At 32.6% G+C, this 17430-nt stretch overlaps 1 protein-coding gene across 2 annotated transcripts in view; it reads left to right on the top strand.

Annotated features, from left to right (window-relative positions):
- LOC138323876 (UPAR/Ly6 domain-containing protein bou-like) overlaps positions 1–17430 on the top strand; it is a 78937-nt gene that overhangs the window by 49439 nt on the left and 12068 nt on the right. Inside the window, exons 2-3 of one of the 2 annotated variants that reach the window (XM_069268782.1) lie at positions 7154–7315; positions 14169–16769. In XM_069268782.1, the coding sequence (XP_069124883.1) occupies positions 7154–7315; positions 14169–14392 (386 nt within the window). In that variant the 3' untranslated portion in view covers positions 14393–16769. Of the gene's footprint in view, positions 1–7153; positions 7316–14168; positions 16770–17430 lie in introns of those variants that run through there. The other variant, XM_069268783.1, reaches the window with a different exon arrangement.

Below are 17430 nucleotides of genomic sequence, written 5' to 3'. Positions count from 1 at the left end.
TGTTCTTCTGGCAACCTGTACATGACCTGTTTAACCTATTGTTCCTTTAGACGACCGCAGATTTAGGTTAGATGACTGGCCGTACACACATACTGACGTAACTACTGTATGGAATTTCCCCGAACATTCCCGAGGAAAGCCTCGTTTGTAGCCCTGACCAGTGTTTCATTTTGTTGTTTATTACCGTTACAATGCTTGAACACATCTTTTGTTTTGATGTCAAATACATATATTTAATTTGATCTAATAGAAACTCTTTAATGTTATTTTGAAATCCGTCAAGATTCAACTTATGACACAAAATATTATCGAAGCGTGAACTAGAAGAAGTCCGAACCTGCACCGCGTTTGTATTCATACGTCATTGCGATTATGCTAATTTGAACGCATTCCCCGCCCACTGACTATATAGGGGCATATGTAAATATTTAAGCAATAAACTGTTACCAGATTGGACATACAGTTGATATGAAGCCCATCCGGAAGGAAGATAAATAGAATGGCGCCCGTTAGGGCGCCATGAATATTTATCTTTCGGACGGATGGGCTTCATATCAACTGTATGTCCAATCTGGTAACAGTTTATTACTTATATTTTCATTACGATTATTAAAATTTAACACTATACATGTATATCCTTTGAATTTTCCCGCTTGCGGTTGTGTTGACGTCACCAAGTTTAATAAATGGAACAGCCATATCATCAGCTTCTGAATGTAGTTCAACACAAAACGGTTTGAAACAAGCGAACAAGTGAAAATTATGGGATGATATTTTTTAATACATGCTACTTTGTAAACATGATAATACTATTAGATTTCATACACCACACAGCTTTAAAACCACTTTTTAAATTATTTGACCGTTATGTATAGGCGTAAGTTTATATTGTATACACTGTCCGTGACGCGGCGGAAACGTTAAAATATTCATACGCTTGACCAGATTGGAGTTCATAGCGTGATATTGCCCTTCTGGTTTAACATAGATCAAACGGGAAACTGAAAGTAGAATGGAAATATACAGTCGTAAACGACCGGTATTAGAACCAAACCAATGTTGACAACCTGACAGATCCCCTGACATTAGCCATGATTAAGGGCTCGGTCAACCCCTTGCCGGTATAATTGAATACACAAGCTAGCAGACAGAAAGGCGGTCAATTTATTTAGATATTGACCGTCCGGTAATTAATTTATCTTTGTGTCATACCGACACTCGTATCAATTACCTGATAAATCTAAACAATTGTCGTTCATAGAATTCTAAATCAGTGTATATTATAGGTTGGTAACTGTTGTAGTTTTCTGTGTCCTTTGTAAAATTCACTGTGATAACGGGTGATTGTTACCTTGTTTATATAGATCCTAGTGTGTCCAGCAATATACTTGCCCTCCTTAACTTGAATTCTTTCAAATACTTATTCGTGTTCAAGAATACACTGAATTAATATTGAAATGTTTTAAAAGTATACCTTCATTGCTATGTTTCTCTTTTTGAGTATTTTACTGATTTCTTTCGATCATATTGTTTTAAGATACATCATTTAGTTTCGTCTTCGGTTGTCTTTTCTTACCAGTGCTTTCTGCCTTATGCGACACTAAAATCCTTAAAGAGTACAACAGCAGTACAGTCAAATATGCAATCAAAAGACGCAATTTTACAGATGGTTTTACTGCAATGCTCTAATGGGCTTCTCAGAACAGAGAATTATATCAGGCATTATGGATCTCGTTTACAGAGACGTCTTTGAGAGATCAAGACCCGACTAAGTCATTAGAGCTAGTTTATTGTTCTTCGGGGGAATTCGTCCTGAAACTGCCATTCCGTGATGACGGGAAGTCATGTTCTTATCGACAATGAAACACGTGGGGAGTGACTCTTGTTCTTTTCTCTGCTGAAGGTCCAATAAACGTCACGAGAGTAAGGAAATCAGGCTTATTTAGTCATCAAAATCCTAGTCTGTTTAATGTTTGTCATCGGAGTATTGTGTAACTACCATTATAAGCATATTGCTTCACAAGTCAGTTTCCTATTTCTCGAAACAAATTGAAGTCAAAGAAACAAAACAAATAAATAAAAAAAAAACACCATCAGGTTAAATACATTAGGAGAATGATTTAAATTTTGAGTAAAGTCTGAACTATTGCTTACGGTCAGAACTAGTAAGTGTTCGATGATGAATATGATTGTATTGCTTTTATTGAATCTGATTAACATATACTAAAGTCATTATATCATAAGTGAACTTTATACGGTGTTATCATGAATAGAACAATAGTGTCATTAAAGATGAGTTTATCAACAAATTGACAAGTAATTATATTATATAATACATTTTGTGATGGAATTGTCCAAGAGACAAACACAAGTGCAGTACAACGTGCATGAGAAACCATTTTTGTATGTGTGGAATACGATCACTTTAATTGGACCTTGAATTAGCCAATTTTACCTGTGTATATAGCACGTTTCGCTGATTATTATCCGTTGAGTTAAGCTGTTGTATCCTATTTTAACTCGCCATTGATGCGGAACAACAACTGTGCTACATTGTAATGACGGAAGCGAGGATTTCCGAAAGTACTGTATAGCTGAAGATTTTCGTGGGGCTGATCTTTTCGTGATTTCCCAGGAATTTGGAAGAAATCCGAAATTTTAACTTATTGCAATATAACGATATTTTTATTATTGCGAATTCCGTTTTCATTTTCATTACGGTTTGTCTATTTGCAAAATCTTGCTTAGAAACCATATTCAAAATTTGCGGGGTATCAATGCGCAGACTGTAAGTGTGTTAAGCGTAGTCAAATTTTATCGCGATTCGGGATTTTTATACTGGAAATATCATTTTAAATATGTAGTTCTGTTCGTGAAAAGCGCTAAATTAAACCTTCCATTAGCAGTTTACAGCATTGTGTAATTTGTGCATGCTTAAATTCAATTACTAAGCCTTTGAAATAGTTTACAATTAATAAAAAGTAAGTTTTTTTGCATTGTGTTCAGAAGAAATTGTTTCATTACATTCTACTCTCATGCATTGATATTATTAATGAACAAAAAAAAATCAAAATTCAATCTTGTACCTCTCCTTCATTTTCTGGAAATTCTTAATCAAATAATAATCTTGCTTTACCCATGCAAGTTAATAATTTCAATCCTAAAAATTCAAAATCAATCCATATTACTGAATTAATCATAGAGACACCAAGTCTTTCGTTAAATACCGTCCTATGAATTTAACAAGATTTCATGGCGTACACGTTCAACGTTACCAAACAAGCAATTACTATGATTGAACTAACGAAATTGAAATCATTGTGCGATTTGGTCGATAACGATCACATCTGATTGTATAACTGTGTATTGTCATTTATTGTAAAATGATTGTTTTTTTTTTTTTTTTTTTTTTTTTTTTTTTTTTTTTTGTATTTGTTTCACTTCTACTAATATGACGACTTTCCGTATAAACGTAATAAAAGTCTTGCTATTTGAGAAGAACCTGCGTTCCCGCAAAAATAACATAGACCTACGGCAGCTTACTGACACCTACACAAAAATTTCACTAAACAAGTAGTTCAAAAGCTTCAAGGTAAACCAGCTTAATTAGTCGGTTACTTAAGTCCCCAAATTCAATAAACTAAATGTTGTAATTGACTTGTTTTCACGTATCTAAAAGATCATTGTCAAGGATTGAAAGTCAAGTGTGGGTTATTTAACTAACGATGACTTGAAGTCGCTAAAACTAAAACCAAGACGAGGCTGATAAAGAGGTCCAAGTTCTATTAAAGATTTTTTTTTCAGCAAACCAAAAATAATTTTAAAAACTCAACGCCGACAAGGAAAATCAAGTCAGTTTTTAATAATGAAATTTCTGACAATTATGTCAAAACACTGATCAATGGGCATGTATTCATCATGTTAAAAGTCTGTAATATAAGAGTTCTATCTAATTATCAGGATGTTTTTGTAATATTGGTTCAGATGTACTTCAAACCAAGGCGATATCATTCATCTGAAAAGAGGAAAAAGGAAGCTGGAGCGGCCAAGTAAAACACAAATCACTTTACAGCAAATATGCATTTGTCTTTCTGAGCCACGAGTACTTTTGTTACAAAGACATTTTCCAGCAATACGAACGATTCATAGCGTCCGTGTAGTCTTCTCATCACACTTGACGGATTATTGGTTCTAGTCGGACCAATATTTCCTTATATCGTTAATGATCTGTTTACAATGCAAAAGAGCGCAATTCTGATGACAGTTACAGGGATTGATTAATAAAGCAAATGTTAATTACATATATAAAAACCAAATACAGCAAACAATGTTCAAAATTAACAAAATATTTAGAATAATGATATAACACAGAACTACAATGATATGAATTTCAACATAACGATTTCTTCAAAAAGACTTGGATTGAATTATGTAGTACAGTAAATACTCTCTGTTTACAACATCAATATCTCGCATTGTGTTTCAAACTTTATATTCTGTGTGTCTTGATGGAAATATGGACTGTCTAAAACAATCCGTTGTTCAAACAGTGAAAATTACTTTCTATTCCGTGTAATTAAATGTTTATTGTATTTGCAATTTAAAACTTTTTCAAGTAATAACAAGGATTATATTGATAAAAGCATTATTAACCCATATAAATAGCCCAAAAATATTGTTCTTATTGAAATTGATTAAACCTTCATATATCAATTAAAACAACATTGACATCAATTCCTTTTTTTTATTAAAAATAAACAAAACAAACTCTTCAGTAAGACTGACCCGGTAAAAGTTCGTCTGGGTCATCGATTTATCAATAATGTCTTGAACAACAAACCATGACGCTTTCAACTAAGAAATAAATCGCATTTGTCTCAGTTTCCCCCTAACGTAAACATAATACCATATAGAATAAGTCCGACACATCATTTTCCGGTTTATGTATCCGCTTTAAGATCGTCTGAATCGCTGAACCAGCCACGTTGGAATATCACTTTGTGTATACAAGAAAAATCTATCAATTTGCTGTCTGTCTGTCGCGTGAGAATAAATCCCGATATTTTGAAGTAAATCGACATTAGATATAGACCAACGTTTGTTTAATGTGTTATATCTGTATACGTTGCACATCTGAAAGGTAATTTGTAAAGAACCGGGAATTAAATGTTATAATATTGTCGAAAGTAACTATTTTTTCTTACTGGGACAAAACAGATAGTACTTTATATGTAGACGTATTTCACCTGTAATCATGTATTACTCATTATCAATTATCAATTTATTTATTTTAGATGAAGTTATACAATTTTACAAATCCTTTTCGATGATCCGGATGAAAGCGCGCGAGGGGCTTCCTCATATTAACATTTCTTTTCAGCTTTTATTATTTTTTTTATATTTATTTATTTATTTATTTATTTATTTATTATACTTTTTTTGCAAAATATAATTAATAAGTTAGTTTGTTACTGGTTTACCACCTACATTACTCCGTGTATGACTAGTTTTTATTCACCGACTAAGGTCAGTGTTGAGACGGCGATATTATTAGGACAAAAGAAATTATTGACTGATTGGGAATCATGCAAACTCTTTATTAAAAATAAAGATTTAGAACTATACTACACATATATGTTAATCCCAAATACAGCGAACAAGACCAGGCAGAAATGGAAAAACATGAGATGTTTCCTACAATAATTTTCTGTTGATATATCAACAAATAATATGACACATGGATTTTAGCTACGATATACATTTAATGTACTTTGATAGCAAATTAAGAGTTTGTAGATGTGTACATATGTGATCAAGAATATGATTATATGTAATGACTTTAAATAAATAATGCAGAAAAAATAATAAAAGATAAAAAGGCAAATATGATTATTGTTCCGACCAATTGAATTCTATTGACCAAGGATTAGGAACTTGATCTGAGAGGAAAATAATTTTGAAATAACAACATGCGATATTTTTATTAATATTTTTTTCACCATCATCTTCTTAGACATCCTCTTGTCATTCCACGAAAAAAAGTTGAAAGCACAAGCCATTTCCACCTGCTAGCCACAATAAAATGTCTTGCTCAAAGCAGTGAAACTTCATGTCTGTGTTACAAGTACCTGTGAACCCGTCTCCCTTCAATCATCTAAGACAGGGCGATAACACACCGATTATGTAGACACAAACACGACAAAACCAAACAACTAACAAATTAAATTGTTATGGCTCTGTCGGGTTTGTAGATTCAGGAACTGGTCGAACATTCCTCATTGATTAATGTTTGGCGAGAACACAGCAGAGACGCCCGCTTCTCCCTCGTAAAATATTTAAGAATTGTTTTGAAATAATATAATTACTTTATTTGAAATACGTGTATGGTTATTACATCACAGAAGAAATATTTTAAGCCGCAGCAACATGTGTTACAGCCTAATTGGAAAAGCGATAGTTATTGAAAAATAATATATTTATGGAATTTACGCTCTGCGAAACTTCTTCCAAAACTGAAACACACGATGCAAGTAGTATTAGGATGGTTTTTGGACCGAGGTAATCAATAGAGTAGATATCTCGTTCCTTTCTAGAAACATTTCTTCACTTTTGAGATGGGATATACAAACATATCTAAATCAATTGTTAGGTTGGTTGATGGATTTTTTTTCAGGTATTCTGGCTTTCTTCATATACAATACCTGTCTAAAATTAACATGTCCGTTAATATAAGGTCAAAGATGCTCCATCGCCGACAGAGCATAAACGATACTCATCATTTGGACAATAATCGGTATTTAAAATGTATATAAATATCTAATAAACCAGAAAATGATATGAAATAATTCATTTTGCTTTTGGTGCATGCGCAATCAGTACTTCATTCCATATAGGACAAAGTGGCACGGATTTTTTCCGGATGGCATTAATTATTTTTGATATTTTTATCTTAGAGTAAAATTGGAAGCTCAAACTTTTCAATGGTGGTAATGGCGCAAAGTAAATAACTATTGTATGTGAAGAAAAATACTAAATCGTCTGCTCCTGTTTTTGATAGGGAAAACACTATTTGTCAGCGTTGGAGCATCTTTAAAGAAAATCAACAAACCCGAATCACAGGCCTTGTTTGATAATTTTATTTGTTTTATTGCAGTTCTGGCCATCGACTGTTACGTGTGTTCGTCCCTGCAGCACGGGAACCCAGATTGTGAGGACAAATTTGACCAGAACCTGAAGACGGCTGTGTTTATAGCAAGGAAATGTGATTTCGGCTTCTTCAAGGCCACACACTGTATCAAGCTCAAAGGAACAAGAGGTTCGAGTCTTCTACTTCATTATGTCCTGTCACCCCTGTATAGTATACATCCGATATAAATACCACTTATGTTTTATCATCACAGGGTGCTTTCACTAACGTCCAATGTCAGGGTAAGAGTATATTCCCCCATTGAATGATCATTATGCCGTCTTGTTGTTGTTTGAAGAGCGAAGATGCTCTTTCCGACTGCGATATTCACGCGTGCTTGTAACTTATAACCATTGTATATCAAGTAGGAAACGCTGCTAATACTTGGACGTTTAAATTGGTCCACTGGCAGACAGAGATGGATTGGTGGTCTCTGTATTTAGGTCTCGTTACGTGCTCAGTTCCACATAGCACTAGATTGCCAGCCTAATGAACACGCTTGACGAACAACCGCCTCCGTGAGGCACCAACTTGCATTTGTCAATCATTCCAAACTTTTATTAGTGATATAATATATGCAATTGCCATCTCTCAAACCAGAGATTTGTTTTGCTTATCGCTAATTTGAATCTTATTTTGGATGCTGAATTATTATGTTTTATGAAATAAACGGGTAAATACGACAAAGCGCTATACAGAACAAATCAATTTGATGGACGGCTTTTAATAATTGTTCGAGTCATTTGCACCGTCGAGTGTATTGTACCTCTCATTATTAATGAATGCAATATTTGGTGCGTGTGCATTTATTCAAAATTTTGAAAATTGCCTTTGTAATTAAAAATCATTTTGCGGCAGTAGAGTCTATTTTGATAATTGAAGGTCTTTAAAATCATCAATCAATCTCTGATTGTTATTCTGAAATATAACTATTTCCGTACAATGCATTATTCGATCGTTAGTGTCGTTAGAATGATGTATTTGTTCTGCTATCATGTTAATATGTATTATGATATAAGTGTGATTTAATCATTTCATAATTTGAAACGTGAATCAACTAAATAAATTTTGTTCCATTAAGGAACCGTACACTTCAAGGTAATGCAGATGGGCTTATTTTGGCGCAATCCAATTCATCAATATCCAATTATTATACCACAATCCAATTTTACCATGTTCCAATTTTACCATAATCCAAATTTACCACAATCCAATTTAACCACAATCTAATTTTACCTCTTTCCAATTTTACCACTTTCCAAAAACATAATCCAAATTTACCACATCAAACTTTACCACAATCCAATTTTTCCCAGACCTTGATTTTGAATAGATTTGCTCAATAATAAATTCGAACATTTGTATTGATTGCTATCGGAACGATGAATATAAATGAATAATACAGAAAATAACATAAGTGCAACCATATTTCTGGTGCAAAGTACATAAGCGCTGAAATATATGAAAAAGACATCCCCACACTATCTTCTCTCTATCTTTCAAAGGCTCGGGGCTGACGTAGACTTATTGCCAGGTACTGACCGCACGTCATTTTCTTTTCATGGGGATTTCTGTCATCGTCGTCAACCATCAAAACAATGTCATTTTCTCTAAAGTACCAGAGATAACGTTTATTTTTATGAGGATAAAAATTTCTATGTTCATTAACTTGATTCCAATAACGACAATTTCTGGAATTGTGTTACATTTTTGGAACATCCCTCTTACACGGATGAAGCCTATCTCTTCGAATTCTCAGCATCCTTTTGTAGTTCATGCATACCGATAGAGATCCATCTTAAAGATTATTTATAAATTTCAATTATGAAATCCAATTAGTTTTAGTAAATTAAAAGACTTCATTAAAAGAGTATTTTATCGCTAGAAAATAATGAGTTTTGTTTTTATAACAATGAGTCATTAAAGCAACATCTTCAATCATCTACCGTCTCAAACTCATTCGAGTTAGTTCGAGACCTGCAACTGTACAGATTTCGGCGACTAAATTCCGGAATCGTATCTTAATTGCTACAGTTTTATTTAATTACAAACAATTTTATACATTTTAGCTTTGTATATAATCTATCAGTATGTTTGAGTGCTGCTGATTTCGTTTTAATCATCTTTTTAATCCTATTCAGTGAAATTCCAAGGTAAAATTAAATTCAAAAAAAAAAAAAAAAAAAAAAAAAAACAATAATTTGCATACTCAATGTATTGGTACTGTATATGAAGTTACATAAGAGACTTCTCGAACTTAAAGATGCTCTACCGCTGAAAAATGGTATTGTTTTGCTTTTGAAAACAGGAGCAAACGATTACTTTTTTCTTCAGTTACAAAAGGTATTTACTATACATCATTACAATCATTTAACTTGAACTTCAAAACTATAATAAAAAAAAAAGAAAAATAATTGCATCCCGAAAAAAATCCATGGCACTATATTTTATATGGAATGAAGTTCTGATTGTGAATGAACAAAAGGCAAAATAAATTATTTTATATTATTTTCTGTGTTAATTAGACGTATATATAGATGATTAAACACCAATTATTGTTCAAAGTATGAATATCATATATGCTTTGTCGGCGGCGGAGCATTTTTAAGGATTCGTTCGAATAAGCAAAAAACAGTACCCGAAACTAAAAGTGCAACTGATATCCACAAAAACGTTATTGAAGGGCTCATGATGACACTCTTAAGATAAAAAAATGTTGCATGTCTCAATTTCACTCTAAATGTAGCACTTACTAAAGGTTCAGAACTAATCAATTTTCACGTAAAATACTTCCAATGAAATAATAAGAAGACAAAAACTTCATCGTATAAGGGAAAAGGAGAAAACGAAGTATTCTTGATTATGTCACCAAGGCTGTCATTATACATGTACCTCCCAAAGTCTTGGGAAACCCGCACCTTTCGAATCCTATGTCATTTTCTTCTTCCTGAATCGACATCTGTCACGAAAACTTATTGCAAATAATAGCCAGGCTCTATTACAGATAGAAGACTAAAATAGATACAATATACATGATTTCATTCCGTGCATTTTAAGCATTCATTGATAGCATCCTGCTGTTTGAATATTCAGCGGATTACCTAATTGTTATTCTTACCTACGCGTTGCACAGCTTGAATGGTTTTCTAACAATGTAAACTGCATCTAACTGTGAACGGTGTATCATTAACGTTTTGGAGTCCTGGTCTAAACACTAGTTTTTATCATTTACTTATGTTTGTTTAAATCTAATCGCAAAGCTTTAAGTTGTAAAGTGCTATGGTAAACAGTGCTGCAGAAGATATTGAAAGAATTTGTAATGTTACATAATTTTCCACAGTCTGTGGTATGCAGTTCTAAATGTATAGATACAGCGTTTTAAAACAAATGTTCAATTTAAATACGAAACACTTGAAACATTAAAGAACGTAAATGTTATCAGAATCATATGTTTTATCTGAAAAGTTTTCACTTTCTCTCCTGAACTTAGAGCCGGTGGGAAATTACTCAATAAATGTTACATATCAAATTACTTACATTTATAAGCTAACAAGGAAATTTTAAGACATTAAAAATGTTTTACTTACATAAAATTCATGTTTAAAACTTTAGGATAACGTAGATCTTAAAGAATAAGATAATGTATAACACTATTATGTGTTTAGGCTCTTATTATTTGACGTTAAGATTATAATTTCTATCAACGATATGCCCTACATTGGGATAGTTTGGCTTATTTTGGCGTTAAGCACAAACGTGCCACAATTAAACTCATCAAAATTTCACTACAAAACAGTATCAATAGCAAAATTGTCGGACTCATTGTTGTCCATCTCTTGATTATGGTATGCCATGATTTATCTATTAGATTGAAGATCAAGGATTAGTGTGGCGTCAAATCCATTCACATCGGTTTTACATTGATAAGAATGGACCTATATGTATAGACAGAAAGGTTGTTACCCAAAATGATACATTTCACAGAGAATATGCAAACGCCAAATTTAAACACATCAAAATTAAACCGTCCTATCGAGGTACAAAATAAACGCCAAATTTTTCCAAGTTACGTTTTTTTACATTATGTGGCGAATACATAATAATTATTATTTCAAGATTGTAAGTTTCTTAATATACATTTATGTAGTGACTCATAATATTTTAACATCAGGAAACATATGCTAATCAAAATATTCAAAAACATTTCATGAATAATCGGCAAAAACAACCGTTGATGAAATCAGTTCTAAAGCTTACATGAATCTCATCTAGTTGCACAGAAAACTATTACAAAATCATAAATGTTTATTCTTGGAAATTGGTTATCTCTTGACCTTTCTTTATTGGTCTGTACCGGCCGACCTAAACAAATAATTTACCATAAGAACAGGAATAATTGATGGGCCAAACGGCCGTCAGTCGGATCAGAGGATACCGAGAAGATTGTCCCAGCATACTCAACATGGAGCTGTTCGAGGGAAGCATACCTTTTGATAGATAGTTGGTATCCCTCAATCTCCAGAGATCATCGCCCTCGAAAGGATTCACGTAGAAAATCGCATTGATTGATCGCTACTGCGTTGTAGCTGCTTGCCGTATACCCAGAGTAATAATGGATAGCACAATTAGCACATTTAAGATAATAAGGTTATAAGTCGAACATCATTAGATTGTTTACCGGGCTTGATGGAGTGGAATCATTTCTTGTCTATCAAATCGTTCGATAAATACAATCAATAAGTAGCCACGTAAAAACCTTATGTTTCTTATTATGATACAGGTAGGCGACCAGTACACCGGCGGAAACCCACAATACACTGCACTACGTCATTTCCGTTGATGTATTGGCTTCTAAGGACTACGATCCATCATCCTAGTTTACTGATCTGGAATTTATTGACATGAAATTGGACAGATTCAATTACAATTGTATTTTGACTGTATAGCTCTGTAACTTTGCGGGCTCAATATTTCGCGGTTTAAGAAAAGTTGATCTTAGATATGTCATTGAATTTCTAAAAAATTCGCTGGTGTTAAGAATTTGCAGATTTCTGTGAAAATAAAATAAACCGATATTTCTCCACTTTACAGTATCTGAATCATAGAGTAGAGCTTATCTTAGAACTGAAAAGCAGACTGTCTAATGTGTTTATAGTCCGGATCGACTGAAACGACTCTTACCTAATGCCAACATCTGATGCAAATTATCCTTAAATGTATAAAATTTTACAAACAACCCATTCAATAACAAATTATAATAAACATGTTTTATAGTCACTTCTGTCACTTTCGAAAAACCAACGGGGGAAATATCAACGAGAACGTGGATAAATATCGTTGAAGATTAAGAGATAATTAACAACAGCAAGTGATAAATGTATTCCACATATTTACAATATTTTATATGTTTAATTAGATTAAGAATTTTTAAAAAGATCTTATTTTCCAATACATTTGCTGAAGGGTTATATTTTGGCATTAACGTACTGAGGATTAGTACGTACTTGAGTTTTCGTCATAAAACTCGGACTTTATTCTAATGGCAACAACATCTTAATTGACTTCAGTCATTTAAAGGTTGCGAAATACAAATAAAGCATGCCGCTCAGACGACTCTTCATGCAAAGATACGTACAGTTATAAATAACAGAAACCAGTGATATGTTAACATTTCTTATGATTTAATGTTAATTATTCAACGTGTATGGGGATATTAGATGGTCATTTTATTGGATATGTCAAATAACTACTGATAAATAACAATTTGGGGTATTATTGGTTTCATAACGACCGGATTCGGTGGGTTTATACATTAACAACCCCGATAAGGTTAATAATGACACGAAAACAAAATTCAAACTACGTGAGATGGTCATTAAACACAAAAGCACAAAGTACTATTTTACACGGGTATTTGTAGAACTTATTAACCACAGTGCATAATCGGCTTGAAAATCTTTAAGTTATTAATTATAACGTAGATCATACTATGGATAACAATTTGTTAAAAAGATGTAAAGAGAAGCTTTTGTTAACAAAACAAGACTTTGCATAATGAATTGGCAGTGTTTGATTTTTTCATCCAAGTCATATTCCGATAATTGCAATATCAGTCGCGTAGTTAAATGTCTTATATAACCAGCAGGGAAAGCTAACCAATGAGTAGCATGACATGAAAAATACAATGTAAATGGTTTCAAATTACGATTACCCTTTCGCTAAAGTAAAATCAATTTTATCGATGGCGTTTGCTCACTTGATGCGATATAATGTTTATATAACAATTGCTAACAGCATAGTTAATACCCATGGAGTCTAGGTATTTGAATTAATGAATACTATGGATATGTTTTACGGGCGGCATTTTAATGTTGTTTCATTTATTTCCTACTGTTCAATACCTGTTCTTTTATAAACATATTTTAGTGACACCAATATGTGAATGTGGTTAAGATGTAGTCAGAAAGCAGCTAAAACTGTGTAGGCTGTCAATAATGTAGGGAACTCAATTATCTTCCTAAATGTTATGTACCATATTTTTTTCTACATTTCGGTGGCTCCATTTAAATCTATATATTTATGATATTTTTCCGTTCAAATGATAAATTATGTTGATGCAATTGTTGGTTTTCTAAATGGCACAACTGGTGGGTTGTGATTCTTCTATTTATGTCTTTTTGTGGAAGAAGGGGGGAGGGGTCAGAATCGGGGGTGTGATATCGTGAAGGAACACAATGACTAAGTATAAAAACCCACAGAATGGATTTTAGATCAGTCTTCATTATATTACTAGTGAATTATTGTACTTTAGTAACATATTACTAAAAATATACCTCCTCTCCTTTGGGAGTCTTTCATCTAATTTGCTGTGCAATAAAATCAATTTAAAAGATGAAAACATAATAAACAATACAATCTTGTTGTGTTTCAGTGATTGTGTTTATACATTGTTGATGTTAACACATTGGTGTTTTCTTTCCAGAGGACGGGACATCAATACTTGTTCGACAGTGTAGCAACGAGGACTGGGGTAGTCATTGTGGCGATATCAAATACGAGATCGGTGACAGCTCAGAGATGGTGTACGGTTGCCTAGAAACGTGCAACTTCGATGGATGCAATTCATCCAATCACTTCACAGTAAATAATATCTGCGTGATGGGGATTCTAGGACTCAGCTTCCTGGTGCGAAAATGGTTGTTATAGCAATTCAGAATCCCTGCATGAAAAATGTACTTTGAACTGCCAAACAAATCGATGATATCCCTCTGTGTTATTGTCTTAGGAGAGGTGTGAACGTGTGTGATCCTATTTGTGGATATTGATACGGACGCTGAACAAATGTTTGGTGACCAAGGCTGTTGTTACCATAAGTCTGCGCTAACATTTGTTTTGTTTTCTGAATGATTTCTTCTCCTGATAAAGGACATTTTGTATTACTAGATATAATTTATTTTACACCGATAAGATGTTTGTTTACATCACAGATGAAAATTCACCATAGTATATGAAGATTAATGGATTAAATTACAAAAAACCTACTTGCTAGAAATTTATGTAGTTAAGAATGTATTCAGATTTTAATTCATTGAACCATGTCATTCCAAAGAATAGAGAGGTAACCATAAAACCATTAGTGACACTATCAATGATATGGTTGAGTGAATATGGGCATTATCATGCTATATATGGTTGTGACTAGATATTGAGTATGTATACAAATAGTTATAAATACCAGTCATAATTAATTAATTGATAAATGGTGTATTACCAATTATATTTATAACAAATCTTAGGCAATTGAATTTACTTGATTAATGCTAGTACAGATTTTCTGGAATTATCTAAAATTGAATTTAGCACACACAAAACAATGACCATTTGGTGTAAATGGCAGGAAGACCCTTTACAGTACTTTAAAATCGAAAGTCATCTTAGTTTTAATTATTATTTCATCAGTTTAATTCTTTGTTATTTGTATTATTACATTTTTTTTTCTTTTTAAATTATTGACTCGAAAATTGGTTACAAGCATCTCCTTAAATTATATAGTGCTAAGTTTTACAGATTTGATATATTATTTATTATCAAGGATCAATAAGGTTTCATTAATGGTAGTAATCATTTGAACTGAATTGTCTTTGTGGCAACGAACATTTATTGTGAAGTACTTGTCTCAATTTGTATTTTTGTAATTTATAAATTTGTTTATTTATTTATTTATTTATTTACCTATGTTTGTTTGTATTTTCTTTATAGTATATCATTATATGTAATAATCACGGTTAAAAAACAAAAGGTGTATGTTATGATATTTCTTACTTAACTATGCACATTGATAACATTATAACATGCATTATGTATAATAAAATTTAAACGTATTTATGTTGAACATTTAATGTCTAAAACTGTCGTTTACCTGTGTCCAGGTGTTTCGTCGCTTCGTTTGTTAATTGTCTCCCTTGTTAAGTTTTACTGTGTCTCCACATCGATGTATATAATGCTTTGTTTTGGTATTTTTATCAAATATACACATTCTTAACTAGCCAAACGTGGATTCTAATGTACATATATGTGTATACTACATTTAATTTGCCATACTCGATACTCCAGGGGTTGCTATCACTGTCGTTATATCCACACCTGGACATTGTATAGCAAACCTGAAGGCATTTCGGGAGAAAAAAACTGACCAATCACAGGCCAACAGAGACTTCTTTTGAACTTAAGAGATAGCGATGTCCAACATTACAGTCATAAGTCAATAACAGGGTGTCGGTACTCTTTAGTTTTGATGTACATCAAAGGACAGCATCAACTGTTTCATCTGTTGTTGTCCACATAGCCTTCATTGCGACTATAATGATAGTGATAGTAACCACTGGAGATTCGATGGTGTGGTATCACCAAATGGGTTAATTAGGAATGTCTAGCTTATCATGGTTTGTAAAATATTACAAGTGGATTCCCTCTAAAAACGATACAGATTTCTGAATTCAACAAACCAGCCTTACTATTGGTCGTTAACGTAGACGTAGACGTTACTTACGGCATTTTTACGTTTAATTAAAAGTCGTGACTTTGATTTATGTCTAAATTTACGACCTTAATTATAATTCGCTCCAGCTTTTTCTCGATTTCTTTCTTGATAAGTAATTGATATACATTGTCGTACACTGCTTTAATCAGATGACCTTTGAGGTGTACCATGCATTACCAAATAATTTGTTTACAAGCTTTTAAAACAATCAACTCGAATAACTGCAGGAATCTTATTAATGTTTAACTTGTTATTGTAATTTTACGTTTTGACAAATCAGATTTAACACGAACAACTACGAATTTCAGACAGGAGACATTTGTTTTCATCTAAATCGAAAACAAATGTTTTACTACACTTGTACCATTGACTTCAAAACTGATAACACAATGCCAATTTACATTCAACAATACGTAAGTTGTTAAGAAGAAATGTGAATAATGACCATTAAATACGATTGTTCGACCAATCCAATCCGTTTTTGATACTCAATCGTCACGTTGTTACTTTGTCCTGGGTTATTTTTGCCACGATAACAATAATTGCTAATTAATAAGCAGCATCCTGAACCAAATTCAAATAAAAAAAAATCTGACTTGAAATACAAGCTGCAATTTGACAATTTTATTTAAGTTGAATGCAAAACTATGTGTAATCGGTCAGGAGACAAACAGGAAGAATGGTTACCGTGCAACTTCGACCTTAGTGCTTTTTCAAAGCTAGATTAATTTCTGGTGAAGAACTATGTTGATGTTTTTGTTTCATATGTATCAATGAAGATTCAATTTACTCGACTATTCATTTGGCATGAACATCAAATGAAAATTACTGATGTTCTATTGTTTGCGTGAAAAAAATAACTCAAATTTATCATTTTGATTTTATGTCAATCGCAATTAAAATTTTACTTTTACTAATGTGAACCGAACATAAAGAAATACTAAAAACATTTGTTGCCTTAAACACAAAACATTAAACCTAGGCCCAATCCCACTATGTGTTCCATGAATATTTTGAATGAAAAGTTGCTTCAACGCTAAGCTATAAAATGACGTCATATGACGTCATGATGTTCTTTACAATTCTTAAGATAGTATAATAATTTAGGTAGTGTCATTGTTTTCAGATCCATTCATAATTCAAATTTCATAATACAATTGTAAAGAAATTGATTCCCTGACCTTGAACTCGTAAATTATATTCA

This window comes from Argopecten irradians, chromosome 5 (genome assembly GCF_041381155.1).
Source record: "Argopecten irradians isolate NY chromosome 5, Ai_NY, whole genome shotgun sequence".
NCBI lineage: Eukaryota > Metazoa > Mollusca > Bivalvia > Pectinida > Pectinidae > Argopecten > Argopecten irradians.
Note: the sequence above shows the minus strand (reverse complement) of the source record. Positions and strands in the feature narration are given on the sequence as shown.